We start from the raw sequence: 26,562 nt of genomic DNA, 5'->3' as shown, positions 1-26,562 counted from the left end.
CTTTTATTTGACCACATCTGAGGGACAGAGATCTGGCTGCTGTGTGTAGACGGTGTTGAGTAGGGTGTCCCTGGAAAAATGCAGGTTTGTGAGGAAAGTGCAGGCGGAGACATGATGTTGCCTTCATCCAACGTTGGTGCTATCGATGTCTGAGAGAGCTGTACACACTCACTTGTTTCCCCTTCCAAACCAACTGACGACCTACCAAGCAAACTGCCTGTTGCGGTTACAGTGGTGGAAGTTGTGGGTGGAAAAACAGGTGTGACAGCTGTCCCCACAGTCCTAGCAGATGACGAGCGCGCGGATGCACTGGAAGGGGCAGGCGGTGGATGGTTCGCTCCGCTAGGCCGCATTGCAGCACGGTGAGCTTCCCACCGGGCCATATGATATTTATTCATGTGACGATTCATGGAAGAAGTTGTCAAACTGCTGAGGTTTTGACCTCTACTAAGAGAACCATGACAAATTTTACAGATCACATAATTTGGGCGATCTTTTTCTATGTCAAAAAAGGACCAGGCTAGGCAAGGCTTAGAGGCCATGCGACCTGTTGATCCACCCCGAATAATGCTCAGAGGCAGAGTGGTGGCTGAGGATGCAGTTGTAGACGTGCTACCAGTGCTCCGACTGTGTCCAGGAAGGCGCAAGGTAACTTCGTCGTCGGTTGCATCCTCCTCCACCGCCTCTGTTGACCTCCTCGAGTGTCTGACTGTGGGTTGACAGTAGCTGGGATCTAGAACTTCATCATCAATTGTTGTGTTTGCACTCCCCTCCCCCTCAGACCGAGCCTCTTCTTGCCCTGACCGAATATTTAAGTTGTCATCCCAATCGGGTATCTGCGTCTCATCTTCATCAGTATGTTCCTCATTTTCTATAACCACAGGTGTTGGAAAGGCAGCATTTTGGTAGCCAACAGTTTGCAGATGCTGAAAGTCAACCTCCAAGCCATGTCATGCCCTTCTAAAAGCATGTAAAACACAGCGAGGGGACTCCAACCACAGTCTCCCTTGTTTCCACTAACTGGGCCACACACACCCCACTTGCCTGGGATCGGTTGAGCCCCCTTTTGAAAAAGAAAAAGATGCTTTGCATGAAGCACTCTCAAAAATACGCGTGCCTTTCCCGTCCCCTGGCTGACCCAGGGGAAGAAAAGTCCTCTGAGAGCCATGACTTGTTCATCTTGGTTCTTTTAGAAACACAGCGAGGGGACTCCAACCACAGTCTCCCTCGTTTCCACTAACTGGGCCACACACACCCCACTTGACTGGCATCGGTTGAGCCCCCTTTTGAAAAAGAAAAAGATGCTTTGCATGAAGCACTCTCAAAAATACGCGTGCCTTTCCCGTCCCCTGGCTGACCCAGGGGAAGAAAAGTCCTCTGAGAGCCATGACTTGTTCATCTTGGTTCTTTTAGAAACACAGCGAGGGGACTCCAACCACAGTCTCCCTCGTTGCCACTAATTGGGCCACACACACCCCACTTGACTGGCATCAGTTGACCCCCATTTTCATGATGAAAAAGATGCTTTGCATGAAGCACTCTCAAAAATACGCGTGCCTTTGCCGTCCCCTGGCTGACCCAGGGGAAGAAAAGTCCTCTGAGAGCCATGACTTGTTCATCTTGGTTCTTTTAGAAACACAGCGAGGGGACTCCAACCACAGTCTCCCTCGTTTCCACTAAATGGGCCACACACACCCCACTTGACTGGCATCAGTTGACCCAATTTTCAAGATGAAAAAGATGCTTTGCATGAAGCACTCTCAAAAATACGCGTGCCTTTCCCGTCCCCTGGCTGACCCAGGGGAAGAAAAGTCCTCTGAGAGCCATGTCCACATTGTCAGTGGACAGACACGTGTGCTTATCTGCCAGCAGACCCCCAGCAGCACTGAAGACAGGTTCCGAGAGAACGCTGGCTGCAGGACACGACAAGATCCCCAAGGCGTACGTGGCGAGCTCAGGCAATTTATCCAGATTGGAAGCCTAAAATGAGCAGGGGTCAAGTTGCACATTAATGGAATCGATGTTTCCTTGCATATACTCATATATCTGTGTGTCCTCCTCTTTTTCCTTGTCCAGCTCTTGTTTTCGCATGAGTATATGTCCTTGTCACTTTCCCATGTGTTGTGAGTTGTTTGTCACCTTTTGGACACCTTTGAGGGTGTTTTCTAGGTGTTTTTCTGTGTTTGTGATTGCCTGCCATTGTTTCCTATGCAGTTCGAGTTCGGTTCGTCGAACGTTCGACGAGCCGAACTCGAACGGGACCTCCGTTCGGCGAACCGACCTCGAGCCGAACCGGGACCGGTTCACTCATCTCTAGATAAGACCGAGCACATATCTTGTTTATTTTAAACCCACAATTTGACAATTGTAGCAGGGAACCCTGGTGGCACAATAGACACAATAGATGTAATGACTTAATAAGGGGGCTAAACTAAGCAAAAATAGAGGCAGCATGAAGGCCCATACTGAAACAGCATGAAATTGCGGTCCAACCAAATGGCAAACACATGCGAGGAAGATAGACAAAAAAAAATAAATTTATATAGGAGTAGTGTGAACATGAAACCGCATATGCAGACAAGTGTTGTCCGCATGTGCCGCTGTACGCACATGAGGGGCCCTGGGGCCAGAACATGATATAAGGAAGGATGGCTAAGTAGTGTGATCCAGTCACAGCCACCAGTGGGCGGGTTGTTATCGTACAATAAAATAAATAATTTAAAAAAACGGCGTGGGATCCCCCAATTTTGATACCCAGTTAAGGTAAAGCCACATGGCTGAGGGCTGGTATTCTAATGATGGGGAGCCCCACCTTATGGGGAGCCCTCCAGCCTAAAAAATATCAGCCACCAGCCGTCCGGAATTGCCTCATCCATTAGATGCGACAGTCCCGGGACTCTACCCGGCTCATCCCGATTGCCCTGGTGCGGTGGCAATCGGGGGAATAAGGATTTAATGGCAGCCCATATCTGCCACTAAGTCCTAGCTTAGTGATGGCAGGCGTCTGAGACACCCCCTCATCACTAAGCTGTATGTGAAAGTAAATAAACACAATCACCCAAAAAATCCTTTATTTGAAATAAAACACAAAAAAAGCACTCTCTTTCACCGCACAACCACTTTTTGTGAATGTCAGGCCGCAAGTAAAGTGAGCCATGCGAGATCAGCGGTGAGTTACAGCTATCATCACACATGACCTGACTGAAGTCCTCCACCTGTTACCGCAAATCCGGCCACGACTGAAGTGAGTGCAAGATCAGCGGTGACTTCAGTCAGGTGATGTGTGGTGACAGCTACAGTCCTCCACTTGTGACCGCATATCAGGTCGCGGCTTATGTGAGCCGCGAGATCAGCGGTGATCCAGATCCAGCTGTCACCGCACATCACCTGAGTGATGTCAGCGTTAATCCTGCGGCTCACTTCAGTAGAGGCCTGACAGGTGGAGAACTACTGCATTTTTTAAGCCAAAAACGCTGCTCAAAGTAGTCACCACAGAGATAAAAACGCTGCATCTTTGTGGTAAAAAAAAAAACGCAGCGTGCGCACATAGCCTAAAGATACTGTTCTCTCTGTCTCCAGATCCTCATGAGGATTGAAGATATTCACCAACCACAATCGGCTCGGCTACAACATCATAATCTTCTGAGTATTGAATCCAAGTCAATCAGAATCTGTTAAAGAAATTAGCTTTATTTTGAGGGATGCTAAATAATTTGTCATTACCCAAGAGTTTTAAAGTTTTAATCGGTCAACGTTAATTAAGAGGACTTTCATGGTTCTTCGATCTTATTTTATTTTTTTTTATTGTGAGATCAGTTTGAGCATGCTTCACAGCATCCAGGATAGATTTCATTAATGCCTCCCTTGGAGATCATTTAAAGGGGTTGTCCCACAAACACAGTACATTTAAAAAAAATGTATCTTAGATTAAAAATAAATTCTACAATTGGATATGTTAACATAAATAAATTAAAAATAAATACAAATTGTTCCTGTCCTGAGAATTGTATAAGGGTACTTTCACACTTGCGTTGAACGGTATCCGTTGCATTGCGTTGTGTAACGGATGCTGCAAAACAACGCAATTCGTTTTGATTTTTTTTTTTTTACAGTTTTACCAGCGGCGGACTATTGTAAACGATCAGCTGATCGCTCCCTGCAGCCGACCGCCGGGTGATCAGCTGATCGCTCCCTGCAGCCGGCCGCCGGGTGATCAGCTGAGCGCTGTCACTTGCCGGCGCCCGGGCATGCCGGCGGGCGGGTGCTCAGCTGAGCGCTGTCACTTGCCGGCGGCCGGGCATGCCGGCGGCCGGGCATGCCAGCAGGCGGCCGCTCAGCTGAGCGCTGTGACTTGCCGGCGGCCGGGCATGCTAGCGGGCGGCCGCTCAGCTGAGCGCTGTGACTTGCCGGCGGCCGGGCATGCCGGTGGCCGGTCGCTCAGCTGAGCGCTGTCGCTTGCCGATGGGCCGGGCGCTCAGCTGAACGTTCGGCCACCGCAAACCAAAATAAAGTTTGATTTCAAAAAAGAAAAGAAAAAAGAGTATGCGCAGTGGAATCCGGAGGATTCCGCTGCTCAAAATAACGTTACATGCTGCGTTCCTCCCGCTGGGCGGAAGCAACGGAGCGTCGCCCAGCGGAAGCAACGCAGGTCCTTTTGGTACAATCCGTCACCCATACAAGTCTATGGGAAACAGCGGAATCCGTTAACGGATTCCGCTGTTTTCCAAAAGGGCGGATTGTAACGGAAGGAAATAAACGCAAGTGTGAAAGTACCCTAAATTGTGTCCTGCTACGTCCAGTGCCATGGATGTTTCCAAACATGCAGGAATATGGTCGCTATCACAGCTCCTTGGCAGGGAAGAACTTGAATGAGAGTATACAGATATTGCAGCATGAAATTGTAGCGGAAATGTTTTGGGTTTTTTTCCTTACAGAAACAAGCCGCTATAATCAGGAGTCATAATGTGTGTTCAAAACAGATTTTGCATCTATTTGCCCATATTTTTGTTTTAGGTGGCCCCATAAAATGGTGCATCTGGTAGAAATGGAAATGTTTCAAAAGGGGAATTCCATAGCTAGATGAGGGCACATGAAGTGAATAGCAGCACAATGTCATTTTAATCAGTCAAGGGAAATATCTTGCTTACCTTCTTTAGAGATTATAGCCCAAAATGTATTGAAAATATAATCTTAATGGTAAATTCAATCTGTAGCTAATCTATTTGGTGCAGGACAGTAACTACCGTATTTTTCGCTTTATAAGACGCACCTGATTATAAGACGCACCCCCAAATTTGGTGAAGGAAAAGAGAAATTTTTTTAATGTTAAATGTGGTCCATCTTATAATGCCAGTGTCCCTCTAACAAATCATATAGGGTATATGTCCCTCATAGCCCCCCATCCTAAAATTAGCCCCCTTAATCTGGATATGGCCCCCTTATATTGAATATAGCCCCTTTGTGATGGCACACGTTCCCCTGTGCTGCCTATGGCCCCCTATGGATTGCATACATTCCCCTGTGCTGCCTATGGCCCCCTATGGATTGCATACATTCCCCTGTGCTGCCTATGGTCCCCTATGGATTGCACACGTTCCCCTGTGCTGCCTATGGCCCCCTATGGATTGCATACATTCCCCTGTGCTGCCTATGGTCTCCTATGGATTGCACACGTTCCCCTGTGTTAGATAGCGCCCCCATGCTGCTGCCCATGGCCCCTATAGATCGCACAAGTCCCCCTGTGTTAGATATCGCCCCCATGGTGTTGCCCATGGCCCCTATATAGATCGCACAAGTCTCCCTGTGTTAGATATCGCCCCCATAGTGCTGCCCATGGCCCCTATATAGATTGCACAAGTCCCCCTGTGTTAGATATCGCCCCCATAGTGCTGCCCATGGCCCCTATAGATCGTACAAGTACCCCTGTGTTAGATATCGCCCCCAGGCTGCTGCCCATAGTAAAATAAAACACTCTTTCCTTACCTCCTCCAGCGCTGAGCTCCCTCCGTGCTTCTCTTCCTTACTTCCTGGTTCTCAGTGCGGTCATGTGATCGGCACAGCAGACTGAGATCTCTGCGTGCCTGATCACAGTGGAAGCAGGGACACACGGGAAGAAACGCTGGAGGGGGTAAGTAAAGCTTTTTTATTTTAGAATGAGCAGCAGCCTGGGGGCCAAATCTAACACAGGGGGGGCATGTACCATCACAGGGGCGCGCAGAGACATATAATATGCACCGCTGCCCCAGCCCCTCACTGCGGTGCGATTTCAGCACCACCGGAGATGGACAGCGGCTGTGCATATTATATGAGCGGGAGCAGGAGTTCAAACGCTGCCGCCGCAGCGTTCACCTGCCCCCAGCAGCGCCCCCACCTCCCCTGGACCCTGCAGTGTACATATATGTTTATACCCCCCCCCCAAATATTCGGCTTATAAGACGCACCCCCTACTTTCCCCCAAAATTTGGGGGAACAAAAGTGCGTCTTATAAAGCGAAAAATACGGTAGTAATTTCAGAGACAGTAGATCTCTTCTTAGGGTACCGTCACATTAAACGACGTACCAGCGATTCCGACCACGATACTACCTGGTCAGGCTCGCTTGGAGGTCGCTCGTGAGATGTCACACAGTAAGACCTTACCAACCACGCAGTAACGATAGAGGTCGCAGTAGCGATCTGTATAATGATCTCGGCGGTCATTGGGACCCTGTCACACAGCGTCAAACACAGCGATGCGTCGTGCCCTGCGGGAGCCCGACGACCATAAAATGAACCAGAACAGTGTGTAACGATCAGCGATTTCACAACAGGGGCCAAGTCGCTGCTTAGTGTCACACACAGCGAAATCGCTAATGGGGTCACTGGTGCGTCACAAAACCTGTGACTCAGCAGCGATCTTGCTATGTGAGAAGTACCCCCAAGTCCCTCTTGACATACAGTTAAGTTATCTTTTGATGACTTTGTGTGAGAGGGTGCACATTACCAAGTGGTAAAGTTACATGTCCATATGCAGGCCACTCACCAACGTCTCACAGACTGTTGGTCAGAATATTAAAGCAATTGGAGGAAGATCCCTACTCCCCTATAGTGGAACCCAGAGGATCTAAAATAACATTGAGTCAGCTCCTCTCCATTAAGGCAATATTTTACGCATGGGTATAGGGAAAAAAGTGTACTAACAGGTTACCCTGTAAGAAACTTATTAAAATTACCAGACCATTAGAAGAATTAAGGATCACTAAAGGCAAAAAGAAATGGAGCTGTGCTCTGTACTTGAAACTTTAAGGTGAATCTTTGTAAAGATGCTTGGGGTGTAGGTGGGGTGAGTTTGGGAGAGTTAATCCACTTGTGTAACCCTGGTCTGACATATAATCAGATGTCCTAAAGTTCTTGGTCTAAAGGCCCAGTCACACACAACGACTTACCAGCGATCCCGAAAACGATGCTACCTGATAAGGATCGCTGGTAAGTCGCTGGTGAGATGTCACACAGTCAGACCTTACCAACTATGCAGGAACAATACAGGTCGCAGTAGCGACCTGTATAACGATCTCAGCAGTCACTGTGACCCTCTCACACAGTGTCAAACACAGTGATGTGTCCTTCCCAGCAGGACATCGCCTTTGAAGAAAATGGCCTGGACCATTCTGCAACGACTAGCGATCTCACAGCAGGGGCCTGATCGCTGGTAGATGTCATACATAACGAGATCGCTAACTGGATCAGCAGCGATATCTATAGCAATTTCTTTGTGTGACGGTACCTTTACAAGATAAATCACCTATTTATCTTGTTGGATTTCCATAGACAAGGAACGTCAGTACAATAGTACTTTAAATTTAGTAGTGTATAATCAAATGTACCGTATACAAAGTGATTTTGTGGATACATTTTTGTGCTTTGGTATTTTTTACTTTTAATTCGTAGTGCATAGGTTTTTTTCTGGTTACTTTTCTGTCATTTTAAAATGCCATTGAAAGCTGCTTTAAAATCATCTGTAAAAAAAAAAAGTGTGAAGAAGGTCTAAGGCTATGGGCACACGTTGCGTTTTTTATCGCGTTAACGCTGAGTTTTGAACTGCAGCGTTTCAGTGCCAAATTGCATGCGTTCTGCTTCCCCAGCAAAGTCTGAAAAGTCCGAAAATTCAATGCGCACGCTGCGTTTTTAAACGCCGCGTTTTGGATGCCAAAAATCGCTGCAGAAAAAAAAGCACTTCTTTTGTGCGTTGTAACTGCGTTCTCCACCCATTGAAATCAATGGTGTGGGTCAAAACGCAACCAAAATGCACTTGACTGCATTTTTGTTGTGTTGCGCATGCTTTTTTGACAAGCAAAACGCAGGTCTTTTCAGTCTCTCTGTCGATGTCGGTCAATCTCCCTCTGTCTGTCGGTCAGTCTTTTTCTCTGTCAGTTGATCTCTCTGTCTGTCTCTCTCTCTGTCTGTCGGTCTCTCTCTCTGTCCATCAGTCAGTCTCTCCCCCTCTCTCATACTCACCGATCACCAGCGCGGCGCTGCATGGCTGTCACACTGCTTCGGCGGCTTTTCCTTTTTTGAAAATGCCGGCCGCTCATTATTCAATCTCGTATTCCCTGCTTTCCCCGCCCACCGGTGCCTCTGATTGGTTGCAGTCAGACACGCCCCTACGCTGAGTGACAGCTGTCTCACTGCACCAATCACAGCGCTGGTGGGCGGGTCAATATCGTGCAGTAAAATAAATAATTAAAAAAAAAACCGACTTGCTGTCCCCCCAATTTTGATACCAGCCAGGGTAAAGCCACACGGCTGAAGGCTGGTATTCTCCGGATGGGGAGCTCCACGTTATGGGGAGCCCCCCAGCCTAACAATATCAGCCAGCAGCCGCCTGGAATTGCCGCATCCATTAGATGCGATAGTCCCGGGACTCTTACCCGGCTCTTCCTGAATTGCCCTGGTGCGGTGGCAATCGGGGTAATAAAGGAGTTAATGGCAGCAGCCCATAGCTGCCATTAAGTCCTAGGTTAATCATGACAGGCGTCTGCCCGAGATACCTTTCATGATTAACCTGTAAGTTAAAGAAAATAAACATATACACCCTAAAAAATCCTTTATTTGGAATAAAAGACAAAAAACCCACCCTCTTTCACCACTTTTTTAACCCCCAAATTCCCATCCAGGTCCGTCGTAATCCACACGACGTCCCACGACTCAGCTCGATCGCTCTCTGTCAGCTCCACGCACCAACTGAAGTGAGCTGCACGATCAGCGATGACGTCAGTCAGGATACCCGCGGCCACCGCTGGATCCTCCAACTGTGACAGCAAGTCGCCCGAGTGACTGAAGTGAGCTGCGCAATCAGCGATGACGTCACAGGTGAGTTGCGGTCTCAGGTGGAGGACTCCAGCTGGCCGCGGGTAACCTGAGTGACGGTAGCGCTGATCGCGCTGCTCACTTCAGTCACTCAGGGGATTAGCGGTCACCGGTGAGTTCTTCACGGGTGACCTCTAATCAGGACACGACACAGACAGAGCCGCGGTATGACAATGAAGTCGGGTGAAGTTCATTCTCATCGCGCGACTCGTGTCTGCTGTCAGCGGGCATGTAGCAGAGCTCAATTGCCGTGGGACCGCACTGCAAAATGCATCCAAAATGCATGCGTTTTGGATGCATTTTTTTTTTTACAAATGCAGTGTTTACAGTTCTAAGGGTGCGTTCTTTTCCGCACTGCACAGAACGCAACATGCGCACATACCCTTACTGCAGCCTGAAACCACATGAACTATACTGTAGAAAACAATAAACTGGGGATGTTCCTTAACTGCTACAATATGTGACAGCTTTCTAAGCATGCAATAAGGTGACTGCTGAAAAGATGACTTGGGATAGGAAGTATCATTCTTTTCATATTTGTTGCCACAGTCTGTATACCAAATAAAGCATCTCACCATTTTTGAGTTGCAATAATTTGATTGTGTTAAGTGTCTTGTTTTAGCTTTAGACAGAGTATTACCCTACTGTATTAACTTTATTAATATAGTTTGTACATCTTTCCGTGTTCCACCAGAACTGAAATGTTGCAAATGAAATGTGCATATTTAGAGCATTTGTTCTCAAACATATCACAAGGTTAAGGTAAAACGCTTTTTGGAAAGTGAATAATGATTTACAATTGAACTTCCTTAATCCAGCATCTGGTAATCAAGACTCAAAATAATTATTTTAGTTTTAAAGCTCATAATGGCAATATATTACAGAATATCATGGGCAGAAGACTGAGCAATGGTAACCAATTATAAAAGTAAGAACAAAAAAAATGTAATTTTTAATTATTTTAATACCAATTTGTGTTTTTATTTTTTTAGCAATACTTTAAGATATCAGATGACACTGATGTAAAGTTCATCCAACAAATTGTCAAGACATTTAAAAGCCAGTTACAAGAATTTGTTGAAAATTCCCAGCAATTGACGGTAAATGTTTATTTTCTTGACCTTTTTTTTTATATATATATTTCTTAAATATTAGAGTATTTACATCTGAACACATTTACTGTTTTTGTACTTTGTAAAAAGAGGACTTTTACTACTCATCATAAAACATCTTCATTGTGCCTTAATTTGGAGACACCAGAACCATGAGAATTGGCTCCTGCCACCAAGAAGTTGACTAAAGTCAGTTCTTCCTATGCATATTCAATCAACCTGCTGGAACAAATAGTAGAAGAACCAACAGATTAAAGGAACAGAACTAGGAGAAATTACCCTTAGATAAATTTGTATGGAAACACTGCAACAGCCTGAGAGGGCAACACAGGAAGGTAGTGTCCTCCAATGAAGGCTGCAAGAAATAGATTTTACTTTTAAGTAATAACCATCATCATTTCTTGGTCCTGTTATTGGAGATACAGGAACTATGGGATGTCCTAAAGCAGCTTTTTCGTTTGGGCATGAACTGATGCCAACTCTGAGACTCCACTGTAGGATGTAACGTGTCAAGATAATACACTTTCTAATAGACCAGCTATGGAGAGGCTCCCTTTGGGGTTCAAAGGAAAAACACTAGAGAAGTTCTAGCACTAGGTCCCATGGAGGCACCTGGTACCAACAAGGAGAAATGAAGTGAGCAACCCCTTGAAACTACAGTCATGCCCAAAAGTATTAATACTGACAAATTTAGATTTCCCGAAATTTACTGCTTGTATTTTTGGATATTTCAGTCAATGTTTATATGGTTACAGAAATACAAATATTAACATTTCATTTGTTTTTAAACATTTATTAACAGATTTATAAAGTAAATTTAATTTATGGTGTTGACTCTGTTTCAAGACTTTAGCAATTGCCCTGGCATGCTGCGTATTCACTTCTGGACTAAATCTTGACTGATTGCAACCCAGTCTTGCTTAATCAATGGTGGAAGTTTACCACAGTTTCTGTGTATTTTTTGTCCACTTGCATTTGAGGATTGATATTGGAGAGTTTCCTGGGAATGGACCCGAAAATGCAATGTTTTGCTCACCAAGTCACTTAGTTATCACTTTTACCTTGTAACATGGTGCTACATAATAATAAACAGGAGGAAAGAGTATAGCACCACAAAAAGAGGATGAATCAATTTAGTGAAAAAATACAAAAGCGTTTTTGTTAAAAATACAGTCAACACTAAATTGTTGATCCATGAAAATGACCACATTCGGTAATAATTGGAACAAGACAATGCTATACATCAATTAATACCCATGGAGTGCTCGGAAAGAAAAAACATTGAAAATCAGAGGATGTATAACACCAAAAACTGTTAGTAGTGATTGCCTCATAAGTCCTATATAATCTGATTACTGGTCAGGAGAAGGTCTAACAATAGCACAGATAAATATGTAGCCGAAACTGTAGGGTGTGTCAGGAGATCACATTACCACAATAATATTGTTAAATGTACATAACATAAGTAACGGTTCTATATATTGTGCTTATCTATGTAAACTGACCAGGAATCAGAAAATCAAATGAAAGTCAGGCATTGTTGAGGCATACTCACATTGTGCACGGTGGCAATACCGTCAGGTCACAAAGAGACCAAGAGAGGACCTAACAAACGTTTCGCATACACATATTAAAAAGGATGACCAGTAATCAGATTACTTAGGCCTTGTGAGGCACTCACTACTAACATTTTTTGGTGTTATACATCCCCTGATTTTCAATGGTTTGTCTTTCCCAGCACTCCATGGGTATAAATTGATGTACAGCATTGTCTTATTCCAATTATTACCGAATGTGGTAATTTTCATCGATCAACAATTTAGTGTTGACTGTATTTTTAATGAATAAACGCTTTTGTATTTTTTCACTAAATTGATTCATCCTCTTTTTGTGGTGCTATACTCTCTTTCCTCATGTTTATTATCACTTCATAGATTTATATGCTACTCTCATTGTCCTTTTGATATTTTCATTTTTACATGCCTAAGACAATATAGTCATGTTGATGTGGAATTTTGTTGCAATAATAGTGCTACATAATGTTGGAAATAGCATGGTTCATCACAAAATTGCTCCTAGGTTATTTGGAGAAGTTGCTCTTGGGGGATGTTTATTTGCCATTCTTTATTCATGGAATTGTTGTAAGGCAAAATTATGAGCTAGCCCAGTCCTTTGGATGAAACACAACCCCATGCATGAATGTGTTACTGTTGGCATGATGCAGTACTGATGGTAGTGCTCACCTTATCTTCTCTGGTCAATAATTCTTTCAGATGTCCCAATCAGACTGAAGACAGCTTCATCAAAGACAGTAATCCAGTCCTATGCAGTCCAATCGCTATACTTTCTGCAACGTAATTTTCTTTTCTAAAGCCCCTCTTCAGACTGTTTGGAACATCTGTCTGTGCAATTGCCATCCAAAAGCCAGGCACAACAGGCTTTTTGGGTAACATCATCCATGCAAGTCATACTAAGTCCAGGCTTGATCATGGCAGCGTTTATGTGACAAGTAAGTAAAGTGAAAAAACACACACACCGAAAAATCCTTTATTTTAAATAATACACAAATAAGCCTCGTTCACCCTTTTATTAACCCCTCCCGAAACAAAGCTCCGACGTAATCCACAGCTCCGGCGTCCTGCGATACTTGCATCCAGCCGCGACTGACACAGACACTGCTGAATGCAGCCTCGCAGCGAGACAGCAGAGGTAACTCCAGGGCATTTCCCACGGCCGGTAATGTGAACTCACTACCGACCGTGAGAACTGCAGCGATCTGTCCTCTATCTATCTCTCTATCTATCTATCCCTCTATGTATCCTTCTATCTATCCCTCTGTCTGTCTATCTATTCTTCGATCTATCCTTCTGTCTATTTCTCTATCTATCTCAGAATGAAATGACTTTTTTTTTTCTTTCAATGTGCTTTATTGCATTGAATGCAATAAAGCACATGTACCAACCCGCACACGGCAAAACCGTGGCAATACCGCGGTAAAACCGCAGCAAACCGCATGTGGTTTTCTAGTGCGGTTTGCCGCGTTTTTTTACCGCGGGTGCGGTAATTTTTGAATACCTGCGGAATTTTCTTGAGAAAATTCCATTTTCCAGTGCGCACAAGGCCTTAAAAGGGTTGTCCACCACTCTTAGATAACCCTTTTTCATTCTCCTTGTTAACCTGGTAAAAATAAATAAGCCTATACTTGCCTCTGGTGCAGCCTTAGTTCCAGCGTTGTCTAAAGCCGCATTCACAGATTATGACATGCGAGCCCCGTGACCAGTCAGCGCCCGGCATCTGTCTCCCCGTCTTCGGACTTTTGAACAGGATGTAAGCGCTGTGCTGACTTATTGCTCAAACATCCAAAGGCGGGGAGGAGGCAGCCGGTGCTGATTGGTCGCAGGGCTCACGTGTCATAACAATGTCACTTGGGCCCTGGGTACGCGGTTTAACTCATCACTGGAACAGCGGCTGCTCTGGAGGTGTGTATAGGCTTATTTATTTTTACGGGCTCGAACAAGGGAAATGAGACCGCACAATTTGTTACACAGCTTGTCCTGATTTCATCTGTACCCTGTGCATGATCATACAGTACAGTTTGGGCACACAGCCGAGCTCAGAAGGGAAGAAGAGATCTTTGAATAGGATTCAGGTGCTATTTGCAGTGACAATACCAAACAGGCAAAAGGGAGGTATCCAGCACTCATGGGAGTAGGAATCCAAAAAAGTAGATTAAAAACATCACATTTATTTAGTAGTTTTTAAAAAGGTAAAAAGTCATGACCTGGCAGTAGACACAGTCTACGCGTTTCGAGCACGCAGGCTCTTAATCATCTGCTATTTACAGAGACCCCAAGGTTCTTTAGACAATAGAACACCATCCTCTTCCTCCACAATTTGATTTTATTTTGGAAAATATACCCTTAAGGAATTCATCTCGATGAGTAGTTCCTATTTTGATCCAGAGGCCACGTGCACACGTTGGCAATTTGGTGAGTTTTTACCTCTGTATTTGTAAGCCAAAACCAGGAGTGGCACCACTTCTGCATTTTTTTACCAACTCCTGGTTTTGGCTTACAAATCCTGAGGTAAGCAGGTGAACCAAATAATCAACGTGTGCACGTGGCGTAATTTCATGCGTTTACCCAGCATTTAGCACTACAGCATGCATCCTGCGTCCCCAGCACAATCTATGAAGATTGTCCATAATCCGTTTCTACAATGCTTTTTCGAACGCAGCGATTTGAGTGTCAAAAATTTGACAAAATCACTGCGTTTAAAAATGCAGCATGTCAATTATTCCGTGCGCTTTGGATGCAGCTCCCACTCTGTCTATGGGAGAGATAGCATCCATAGCGCATGAAATCGGCATCATTTCTGCAGAAACACTGCATCAATTATGCAGTGTTTCTGCAGCGATTGGAATCGCACATGAGCTATCAAATCGCTGCAGAAAATTCTGCAGTGACACGAGGCATTGTGCGAATAAGTCCTAAAGGTATTTTCTAAAAATAAGCACTCAGATAATGCAGCATTAAAATTACCAGTATGACATTTTAGTGCCCAAATAATTGTGCCCAGCTTGGGTTTTGGGAGACTTGCCTCCAGTAAATTAAGTGTGTTCTCTGTGCTACAAAAGTGCAGCGCATGTGGACTCTAACTTCGTTTGGGGCTCAGAAGGGAGGGTGCAGATTAGCTTTGAGGGTATGGATCTTTTGGATTTTTAATTTTTAAGGTTTGAGAGTGGGGTTGTTTTTATGACTAGACTCACATTTTCCTGTGCTCTACACTGAGCACTTACATCAGGGTTTCCATATAAATTCGCAAAAAGCGGGATTCTGATAGGAACCCATGTCAGAATTATATACTTTAATGAGGTATATGGGGCCACTTTGAACTCTGTCTGATCTCTGTTCCATCGGGGTCAATCTTTTTGGTTTTAGAAAAGTGTTTTGATTTAGTTGGAAACACCAGCAGATAGCACCAGTCAAAATTTTGAACACACCTGTTCATGCAATGGTATTTCTTGTTTTGGTTTCACTGTGTACATTGTAGATTCAGAATGAAGACAGCAAAGCCACGAAAGAAAACACATGGAAACAAGGACAAGAGAAACACTTAAAACAAACTAGAATGTGTAACACATTGAGGAATTTAAAATCCCTGCTGTTACACTGATGACCACTTTACATTCTCTTAAGCAGTTTTGAAGAACTTCCTAGCTGAGGACTTGGTAGCTGCTTAGCCTTCAATCTTCGGAGAGGCACTCCATTCCTCTCCTCCTTGGTCACATAATCCTTACATAGTGTGTGGGTGTGGTGTGGATCATTGTTTTGTTGCAACACAGATAATTAAGAATTCCCACTGAGTGCAAGCCAGATGGGATGGCATGTTCTTTTTAGTCACCATGCTTGGGTTTATGTTTGTCTTTAATTTGGAATAAATCATCAATGTAGCATCACACCTACTAAATGTTTCATTGTGGTCACCCACATGTAGAAAATTTCACTCACCTTTTTGTGAGCTCATAAAGATAAGGCAGTTGTTACCAAAAATGTGATCAGCTCACAGTACAGATTTCCACTGATCTAATATCTAGTACTTGTGTTGCTTTGCCCAAACAAGTGTCCTCTTGTTGTTCAGTCATCAGCAGTGGCTTTCTTCTAGCAATTCAACCATAAAGGCGTTTGTCTTGCTAAATTCTCCTAAAAAGGGGCTGAAAGCCCGTACTTACGAAGCGCTCACTGATATCCTAATCGGGCACGAATACTAAGATTCTTTATAGCAAGATACTATATATTTTAATAGCACATGAATAATCAATGGTACATAGGCATTAGAACTACTTTATAATCATAGAATCTTATACAATAACAGAAATATGCATCAACATTACCGTTATGTTGTAGCAATCCTTTCTCATCGGAGGGACTCGATTATTGAGAAGGAACAACCCGGGAGCGGTACGTACACTTCAGCTTCCTGGAAGGGTTTCCTAATCTCATTAATAGAGTCCGGTCTTTTTATAAGAAACTTTGTACGTTGTGTTTTCTGAGTGGTTAATTGGTGACCAGCATGTGACAGCTGAGTCATGTTCATGTAACTTGACCACACACTGCTGTGGGCACCAGCAGCTTCCTGCATATTTCCTGCACATTTTGCCAGCGGACCACTGGCCGACCACAGTTTTCCTGGAGATATTGCAATGAGCCGTAAATTTTATATGCTAGCTCCCTTACACTTGTTATCCACTAACCACAAGTTTCCTGACTGTGGAACTGTAAACGTTAGTTTCTGCTAATTGTGGTTTTGCTCAAGCTCTGTTTGAGACGTACGCTTGGTCATAGTGAAATAGGGTCAGCCAGAGGACATTTCTCTCTGATACTGAATTATGGATGCGTCAAATAATATCTGGGATCACTATCTTTTGATTATGATCCCTATCTAATCACACTCATTCTTTAGCTGGTGTCACAAATAACGACGACGACAACGACGTCGCTGCTACGTCACCATTTTCTGTGACGTTGCAGCGACGTCCCGTCGCTGTCGCTGTGTGTGACATCCAGCAACGACCTGGCCCCTGCTGTGAGGTCGCCGGTCGTTGCTGAATGTCCAGCTTCATTTTTTGGTCGTCACTCTCCCGCTGTGACACACACATCGCTGTGTGTGACAGCGAGAGAGCGACGAAATGAAGCGATCAGGAGCCGGCACTGGCAGCTGCGGTAAGCTGTAACCAGCGTAAACATCGGGTAACCAAGGGAAGACCTTTCCCTGGTTACCCGATGTTTACGCTGGTTACCAGCCTCCGCTCTTGCTGCCAGTGCCGGCTCCTGCACTGTGACATGTGGCTGCAGTATGCATCGGGTAATTAACCCGATGCATACTGTAGCAAGGAGAGCAAGGAGCCAGCGCTAAGCAGTGCGCGCGGCTCCCTGCTCTCTGCACTGTGACATGTAGCTGCAGCACACATCGGGTTAATTAACCCGATGTGTGCTGCAGGAGAGCAAGGAGCCAGCGCTAAGCGCGGCTCCCTGCTCTCTGAACTGTGACATGTAGCTGCAGCACACATCGGGTTAATTAACCCGATGTGTGCTGCAGGAGAGCAAGGAGCCAGCGCTAAGCGCGGCTCCCTGCTCTCTGCACATGTAGCACAGCGACGTTATGATCGCTGCTTCTGCTGTGTTTGACAGCTAAGCAGCGATCATAACAGCGACTTACAAGGTCGCTGTTACGTCACCGAAAATGGTGACGTAACAGCGACGTCGCTGTCGTTTAGTGTGACACCAGCTTTTCAGTCATATCACATTGGTATCACAATCGGTCCTTGATCCCAGGAATTATTTTCCATCATCAGTATTCCACTAGAGGAAGATCACTCGGAAAACACCATACCATGACCAAGAGTATCACTTTTAATAGGACACTATCATTGACTTTGCCACAAATATTGATTTCTTGGTTTGTTTGGATAAACGTTGAATCACAAATATAATCACTTTCACTACTATGTATATTAAAACTAAAAGCAATATTATCTGAAAAGCTCTCTTGAATATCATGTGTTTTGGCATTTGCTCGATATTCAAAGGAATTATTACACATTAAATTTCCCAATATGTTACTACAAGTTTCACTAGTCCCATTTATGAACATATTGGCATAAGGCCATAACATATCATGATTTGTCCTTTCCACTAAGCTGGGTTTAAAAGCATCTACAGTATTTATAGCTGTCCCAAAATTTATTTTTATATTCCCCATAGGTATGAATCCCAGGTTAGTCAGTCCAGTCTTATTTCTTGGTACGCAAATTCCTCCCTTAAAAGCCAGATATTGTAAATTGGTGATTGTTCCACTAAAATTGCCTTGCCACCATGGAAGATTGATCCATCCCACTATGGGAAAGGGTACTGTAGTATTCCATAGTCGAACATTTCGAGTGTCTTTTATTAGCAAGATGATCAGAACAACTTTTCCACTTTAACATTTCCTCTATCGGTACCGGGATAGCCAGATAAGGGATACTGGTGGCTGTAACTGAAGAATGTGTACAGATCCAGCAATCTGTGTGTTGAAAATGTGATGGTGCATCAGAAATGTATTCGCCATAGGTTCCTCCTGATGTAGACTTGTCCATCCAATGACCAAAGAGGCAAACATCAAACACAGGAATTGCTCCATCTCATCACTATCGAGCTCTTCCCAGTAACCGATACCATGGATTCCGCTTATTTACAACACCATCTGCAAATTAAGATACACTATTATTCTCGTAAATAACAATTTTCTTGTGGAACATATTCCCACTTCTCCACTCCTGGTCTCATTATCAGGAGAGTACGATCTTTTCCGACCGCTTTTACCTCTGTCTCTGAGGGCAGTCCTTGGAGGTTTTGAATCCATATTTTTGCTCCTACATTTGTAATATTAGAGGATTCAAAACCTTTAGTACCCCGTATTGTTAATTCTGCCGAGGCAGTTCCTTCTCTTATTTCAGACAAGTTTATTGGGATTATCAACATCTAAGCCACCTTCTGGTGTTTCACCAAGATCAAAGGTTCATTTCCCAAATTTAGCATCAGTACCTTGATTTATCCCTGATAATCTGCATCTATTACCCCTCCCACCACTATGGCTCCTTTTAACACTAAACTAGAGTGAGTGGCTATTTGACCATAATGATCCTTTAGTATCTGGCAACCCAATCCTGTTGAAATTAGTTTTACCTTACCTTGGGGTACCACGACAGTGTCCAATGTACTGAGGTCTAAACCTGCTGAATAAGGTGTTGCTCTTTCTGGTGTGCCCAAACAGCTGTACCTTGCAACCATGCCTCTTTTTTCCTTGTCAACTGTTGGACTGATTTGTCTGATGGCTGATACTTTATCTGCTTCTGAATTAAACAAACATTTAAGTGAGTTAGTAGGGACATGAGCATCGACATGAAATATAGTGGTCTTGGTAGATTGAATAATCTCTTAAATGTCTTGCCACACTTCCTTGCCGCAAATCTCTTTTCCATGAATTAACCATTTGTGTTTTTTCCATCCCATCATCCATGTGGCTAATCCATTTGCTACTGACCAAGAATCGATATAAAGATGACACTCTTTTCCCTGCTCAAAAGATAATGCCAAGAATATGGCATAGAGTTCTGCATGTTGGCTACTTTTGCCTTCCCCTTCTACTGACAGAAATTTTTCCAATGTGGGATTATATGCAACACTTTTCCACAGCCTTTTCCCACTCACATAACGAGCCAATCCGTCTGTGAACCATGCATGTGTTTGTTGTTGTTTGGTTAAATCTTCATATACTTTCCCCCACTTCACCGGGGATTCTTCCTTCAACAGTCGGGTATTACATTCCAGAACTGTTTTCTGGCCACCTAATTCTATCATCTTTTGTTCCATATGGGAACCTTTCTTCTGCATCTTTAGATTACGCTCATGCATCTCGCGATATGCACTTGCCAAAATCCAGATGCGCTGTCCTAAAGACACTACATCACCTGCTTTCACAGGGACACTACCGAGTACATTCACAACATCAGTAGACTCCCTGCCCTTGAGCTTATCCTGCCATTGTTCTGCCAATCCACAAGACACTACATCACCTGCTTTCACAGGGACACTACTGAGTACATTCACAACATCAGTAGACTCACTACCCTTGAGCTTATCCTGCCATTGTTCTGCCAATCCACAATTGACCAATTCATGTGCTATAAGATTGTTGGGAGCCTCAGTCCAGCCGGGGATCTCCACAACAACCTCCTTAACATTATCCTTACACTTTCTGAACATTTTGACACTATGCAAAAAGATTGAAAAAATATATCTGGAAATTTGCCAAATATATGTTTTTAATTTCTAAATTACAAAAATTCGTTAATTACTTCTTATAGAAATAATCCTGCCGACTACGCCAATTTATGTGTTGCTAAATTTTCCTAAAAAGGGGCTGAAAGCCCGTACTTACGAAGCGCTCACTGATATACTAATCAGGCACGAATACTAAGATTCTTTATAGCAAGATACTATTTATTTTAATAGCACATGAATAATCAATGGTACATAGGCATTAGAACTACTTTATAATTGTAGAATCTTATACAATAACAGAAATATGCATCAACATTACCGTTATGTTGTAGCAATCCTTTCTCATCGGAGGGACTCGATTATTGAGAAGGAACAACCCGGCCTTTTGCATCACAGGAGCGGTACGTACACTTCAGCTTCCTGGAAGAGTTCCCTAATCTCATTAATAGAGTCCGGTCTTTTTATAAGAAACTTTGTACGTTGTGTTTTCTGAGTGGTTAATTGGTGACCAGCATGTGACAGCTGAGTCATGTTCATGTAACTTGACCAGAAGCTGCTGTGGGCACCAGCAGCTTCCTGTAAATTTCCTGCACATTTTGCCATCGGACCACTGGCCGACCACAGTTTTCCTGGAGATGTTGCAATGAGCCGTAAATTTTACATGCTAGCTTCCTTACACCTGTTACACACTAACCACAAGTTTCTTGACTGTGGAACTGTAAACGTTAGTTCCTTATAATTGTGGTTTTGCTCAAGATCTGTTTGACACGTACGCTTGGTCATAGTGAAATAGGGTCAGCCAGAGGACATCTCTCTCTGATACTGAATTATGGATGGGTCAAATAATATCTGGGATCACTATATCTTTTGATTATGATCCCTAGCTAATCACACTCATTCTTTCAGTCATATCACATTGGTATCACAGCGTTGTAGTTGAATTCTTCACTAAAATAGGATCGGAATCGGTGCGTGTGCATACCGTCAACTCTGGTGCCATTTTGTTGATGAAACTCTGTAAGTATCATTTGAAACAAGCTGGTGAAATTCACAGACTGGTGATATACACAGAGACCGTTGTGACGACATGGACACCCAATGCCTAGCATGTGTTAAAGTTTCTTAACATTCAGCCAGACGTATTGTTCTTATGTGTGCTAAGTCATGTTTGCTTAGCTATTGTTTCTCCAGACCCTTCCAGTAATCATTGTATTGTAGTTGTGTATTGCTAATGTAATTACCTTAGTAGTCATTGTCTAGTCTGTGCATTCCAGACTACATGTAAACCCTCAGTCTTTCTGTAGACATCATTTGGATGAACATTGTCCATGCAGCTTGAGATTCATCCAATGGGAGAGGCGATCTTGTCCAACCAATCGATGAGGAAGCAGTGTATCCAAGTGGAAGGCTGTGGCTATAAAAGGGATTTCTTTAAGCCACCAGGTGGTTGTTGATGGATGCTGATTGATCCAGTCTAAGCTCTTAGGAGCTGACTAGAGGATCAGGATACCTTCTGGCTTCAATCTAGGGACTCCGGTTCCGGTTGGAGACCATATCCACAGTCTAGGGATTTCGACTTCGGCTGCCAGGATTATATCATCATACCAGGATTATCTAAGGAGGACACTCAGGTTGGGACAATTCAGTCACCTGCTACAGACTTTGCAGATCTCAGACAGCTTCCTATATCTGGCATTATTCCTTTCTCGGTGGGTGCCCGCCAAAAGCGGGGTGCTGCTGGATTGGAGTATATAGCCCTGGAACCTCTGAGGCATGGACATTCTAAATCCCTGGTTAGCCAGCGGAAGGGTGAGACTCTGTTGCCTGTTACATTTGTGTTTTGCTGGTTACGTGTTATGTGCCGTTAATTGTTTGGGGATCCAATAAAGTCTAATTATTGTGGTTCCCTCACCCTGTGTTGTCTGAGTAGTGTTACGCCCACGGTTAAGGAGGCCGGCGTTCAGTTGGGATGAGCCCTGAGCCACGCTGTCTTTCTAAAGGCGGCGGGTTTTAGTGGACGAGAGCACCCACAGAGCCCCGTGTCTCCACAACCGTGTCATTAATAAAGTGGTGCCGGAGTTGGCAGAATACGCACGTACTGACTCCAGCACCATTGTATTGAAGAATCGAACTACAATATAGATCACGGTACGCACATGCGCGGACTCCGATGCTATTTTAATGAAAACATCATTGCTGTGGTAATGCACATGCATCAACACCAACAGTGGTGGCGTGGCGCGATATTTAAATAAAGAAAAGGGGGCAGGCTTTAGAGAACACAGCAGAAGGACTTTACACCCAAGATCCGACTCACAAGGCCCTCCCCACTGCACACATCAATCAAAGTGCAGTGCATTTCTGCAACTATGATTACAGATATGTCAGCAACCAAGCATCCGATCTTTCAACAAAAGGTATGCTTAGATACATCATCCGAGTACCAGTATGACACTGCCTTTACTTCATATAGCAAAATCCTGGTTGTTGGTTTGCTTTAAAGGGAATCTGTCACCAGGTTTTGCTATCTCATGTGAGAGCAGCATGATGTAGAGACAGAGACCCTGATTTCAGGGATGTCACTTACTGAGCTGTTTGCTGTCATTTTGATAAAATCAATGTTTTCTCTACTGCAGATCTAGCAGTGATACAGAGCTCATGAATATGCTGGACTGCCTGGCAGCCTGCTAAGTAGTCCTCTAATGATGATCTACTGCTGCTTTATCAAAACTACACCAAGCAGCCCATTAAGTGACACACCGCTGCAATCAGGGTCTCTTCCCCTATGTTATGCTGCTCTCAGATTAGGTTGTAAAAACCTGCTGACAGATTTCCTTTAAAAAATCTGTCACCAGAGTTAGAGATAATAAAGTAATAGATTAGGGTTTTTATTTTTTGGAGAACTGTTGATTTTGAAGGGATTCATTATTAAACATAAATGCTTTAAATGCAATTTAGAATTTATAAACAAAACAATTTATTTTCTACCTTTTGTGACATATTTTGTTAACAATTTTGCTACTTTGAACTGAATGTCTGATGTTATATATCATGTTATGCTTGTACTGTTTATATGCATTTTATGTACAGTTTATGTTGCCAGTTTGTACCATATATTTGCATGGTATCACTTTAATGAGTTTGAGCTTTCATTTATTGCATGAACCGTTTCTTGTTTTCTACAGACAATTTCAGACATAAATGATAAAGATCAGGAGGAATCGATCAGCAAATTAAAAATTTCTAACCGAGCAGAAAGCATCCTTCAACATGCAGGTATTTACATTTTAGACATAATTATTAAGGAAACATTCTATATACAATATCTGTAATAAATTAAATGTATCATAAAATTCACAGTGAGTCACGTTTTTTTAATTAGAATATAAAATGTTACATTTATTTCATGATGGTGCTTGCTGTATAATATATTTGAAATGGCTAGAGTTGAGCAAAACTATTTTCAGGACTCTTGTCTGTCATCAACGTCTATACTCTGTCGGAACTGGACCGTGGTCTAAACATCATGTTAATGGTTTGAGCAGAGTGGAAATCACAACCTTTTTTTTCATATAATTAATATGACTTGTATTTTCATTCTTTTGTCCTTGGGATAAGAAAAAAAGGGGGAAAGCATAAAAGATACCCGGAACTGGGATAGAATATCCCCATTAAGTGGATTTGAGCAGTGGCAGAAAGAAGAAAGACAAAGTATGTTTGCGCTTGCTTGGGGCAAATAAATCCAACATTCTAAGCCTTTATCTAGCCAATAGCTGGCAAAAATGTTGACGTTTAGGCTCCACTTGCATTCTTATAGAGTCCTTCTACTGAGAAAATTGACCATTATATTTACCTTTGCCTATCAGACAGCAAATGAATTGAAAATCTAAGTCACTATGGAAGAAAATGTCTTGTGCCTCTCAGCTCATTCAGGTAGGCCATGATAGTAACGTTTTTCTTCAGTATTTTGAAATATCGGGAGAGACTAAGACATGTGCAAGGTTTCTTGCACAGTGATTTAAGGGGAGTGTGCTACCAAACTGTGGTTGCTTTTATAACCAGCTGATTTTCCCGCTGCCCTAAGGCTAAGTTCACACAGTGCGTTTTTCGCGGCGTTTTTGCGCGTTTTTCGGGTGCGTTTTGCTCAGAAAACTGCATGACTTTGCTTCCCCAGCAAAGTCTCTGAGTTTTCATTTTTGCTGTCTGCACACAGCGGGTTTTTTTAGCTGTGTTTTTGTGCTGCACACAAAAATGCAGCATGTCAATTATTTTTGCGTTTTTCACTGCGTTTTCCACCCATTGAGTTCAATGAGATGTTCAAAAATGCAATGAAAAACGCAAATTGCAAATATAGCTGCGTTTTAGTGTGTTTCAATGCTTAAAAATGCAGCTATAAATGCAAGGGGTGGGTAGTAAAGTGACATGTACAGGAAGAGGATTCCTTCTGTCAGTAAACACAGAAGCGTGAATCCTCCCGGTACCGTCACCGCTGCGTCCACCTCCCGTCCTGTGCATGTCTGCTGCCGTGCGGTGCCATGGCTGGGCGGAAGGTGGAGGCAGCTGTGAAATCAAAAGTGAACAGTAGAAAAAAAAAATGTCATACTCACCTGTCTGCAGACTCCCGGTGCCATGTCCGCTCCCAGCTCCTCTCCCGGTACCGCCGCTCCGGCTGTGTGCAGTCTCCCCGGGCACGTCCGATGGCTGCAGGACCTGGCGGTGGATCACCTGATGCGGTCACCTGATGCATCAGCTGATCGTAGGTCTCGCGGTGACGCCTGTTTCACCTATCAGCTGATCCTGTATTATTTTTCCTTCATTGTTTTTTTCTGATATTTTCTGCATGGTTCATCCCCATGTAAATGTATCCCATGGACTATGCCACTAAATGTGTATCTTGTGAGATGTTCAAACCATTCAGGAAAAATTGAGTCTTTTAAGCAAAAGATTTTTTTTTGCAAAAGTATTAAATATATTTTATTAGATTATGCAAAACATTTAAAAAGGCACATACATGGCTCTTGAAGTGATTAGAATAACCCAGAAAAAAGGTTCCCACCCTAAGTTACATGCACTATGAATACATTTTGGGCACATGAAAGTCAGTAAATATCATGTATATCAAAAAATACCGGGCAATACCGTCAAGATATTTTTTGTATATATAATGTGTGTATGTGTGTATATATATATATATATATATATATAATACACTTATTTTAGGGACAAACATATTGGATGCAAGGTTTCAGCTGTGATATAGTTAATTGTAAACATGAAAGCTGAACCGTGCATCCGCTGCTCTAACTTTGAAGGCTGGGCAAAATAACACCAATACAATTCATGTCCCTGCAGATGAAACTCTGCTTATATGGAGAAGCTTAGAATATTCCTTGCTGGCACATTTAGATCATGTTATCAGCACCTATGTGTTCAATTTAGAAGCTTTAAATCAGCCACAAGGGGCTTACACAGTGATATTTAACTAGTGCAGGCACCTGGTGTCATTAAATATATGCCCGCTAGTTATGAGTCCCAGTAAATTCTATACCATCAACAATTTTTTCTTTTTTATGTACTTATTTTAGGGACAGACACATTGGATATAAGGGTTCAGCTATAGTATAGTTAATTATGAACGGAAAGGCTGAACCATGTATCTGCTGCTCTAACTATGAAGGCTTGATAGAAAAAAACACCTATACAATTCACATCCCTGCACCTGCACATGAAAGCTGATTAACTCTGCTTCCATGAAAAAGCTTAGAATATTCTGTGCTGGTACAATTTGATCATGTTATCAAAGCCTACATGTTCAATGTAGGGTACTTTCACACTTGCGTTCAGCGGAGTCCGTCACTATTGAGAATAGCGCAGTCCGTTAACGCAATGCGCTATTCTCCATAGACTTGTATGGCCAACGCACTGTAATGCAAGTGTCAGCGTTGCATTCGTTGTACGACGCAGCGTCGTTGTTTTTTTTTTTGTTTGTTTTTTTTAAATCACAAACTTTATTTTGTCTCTCGGTGGCCGAACGTTCAGCTGAGCGCGCGCCCGCCAGCATGTATGAGTGCTCAGCTGAGCGACCGGCCACCGGCATGTGAGAGCGCTCAGCTGAGCGACCGGCCACCGGCATGCCCGCAGGCATGTGAGAGCGCTCAGCTGAGCGCCCGCCCACTAGCATGTGAGAGTGCTCAGCTGAGCGACCGGCCACCGGCATGCCCGCCCGCCGGCATGTGAGAGCGCTCAGCTGAGCGCCCGCCCACCGGCATGTGAGAGCGCTCAG

General features: G+C 43.6%; 1 protein-coding gene across 6 annotated transcripts in view; it reads left to right on the top strand.

Annotated features, from left to right (window-relative positions):
- Positions 1 to 26,562, top strand: part of LOC142244310 (uncharacterized) — a 417,067-nt gene that overhangs the window by 267,718 nt on the left and 122,787 nt on the right. For all 6 annotated transcript variants that reach the window (XM_075316518.1, XM_075316516.1, XM_075316515.1 and 3 more), the window contains 2 exons: positions 10,336 to 10,443; positions 23,465 to 23,555. In XM_075316518.1, the coding sequence (XP_075172633.1) occupies positions 10,336 to 10,443; positions 23,465 to 23,555 (199 nt within the window). The remainder of the gene's footprint in view (positions 1 to 10,335; positions 10,444 to 23,464; positions 23,556 to 26,562) is intronic.

This window comes from Anomaloglossus baeobatrachus, chromosome 6 (genome assembly GCF_048569485.1).
Source record: "Anomaloglossus baeobatrachus isolate aAnoBae1 chromosome 6, aAnoBae1.hap1, whole genome shotgun sequence".
In the NCBI taxonomy this organism is placed as follows: Eukaryota; Metazoa; Chordata; class Amphibia; order Anura; family Aromobatidae; genus Anomaloglossus; species Anomaloglossus baeobatrachus.
This window is presented reverse-complemented; position numbering and strand designations above follow the sequence as displayed.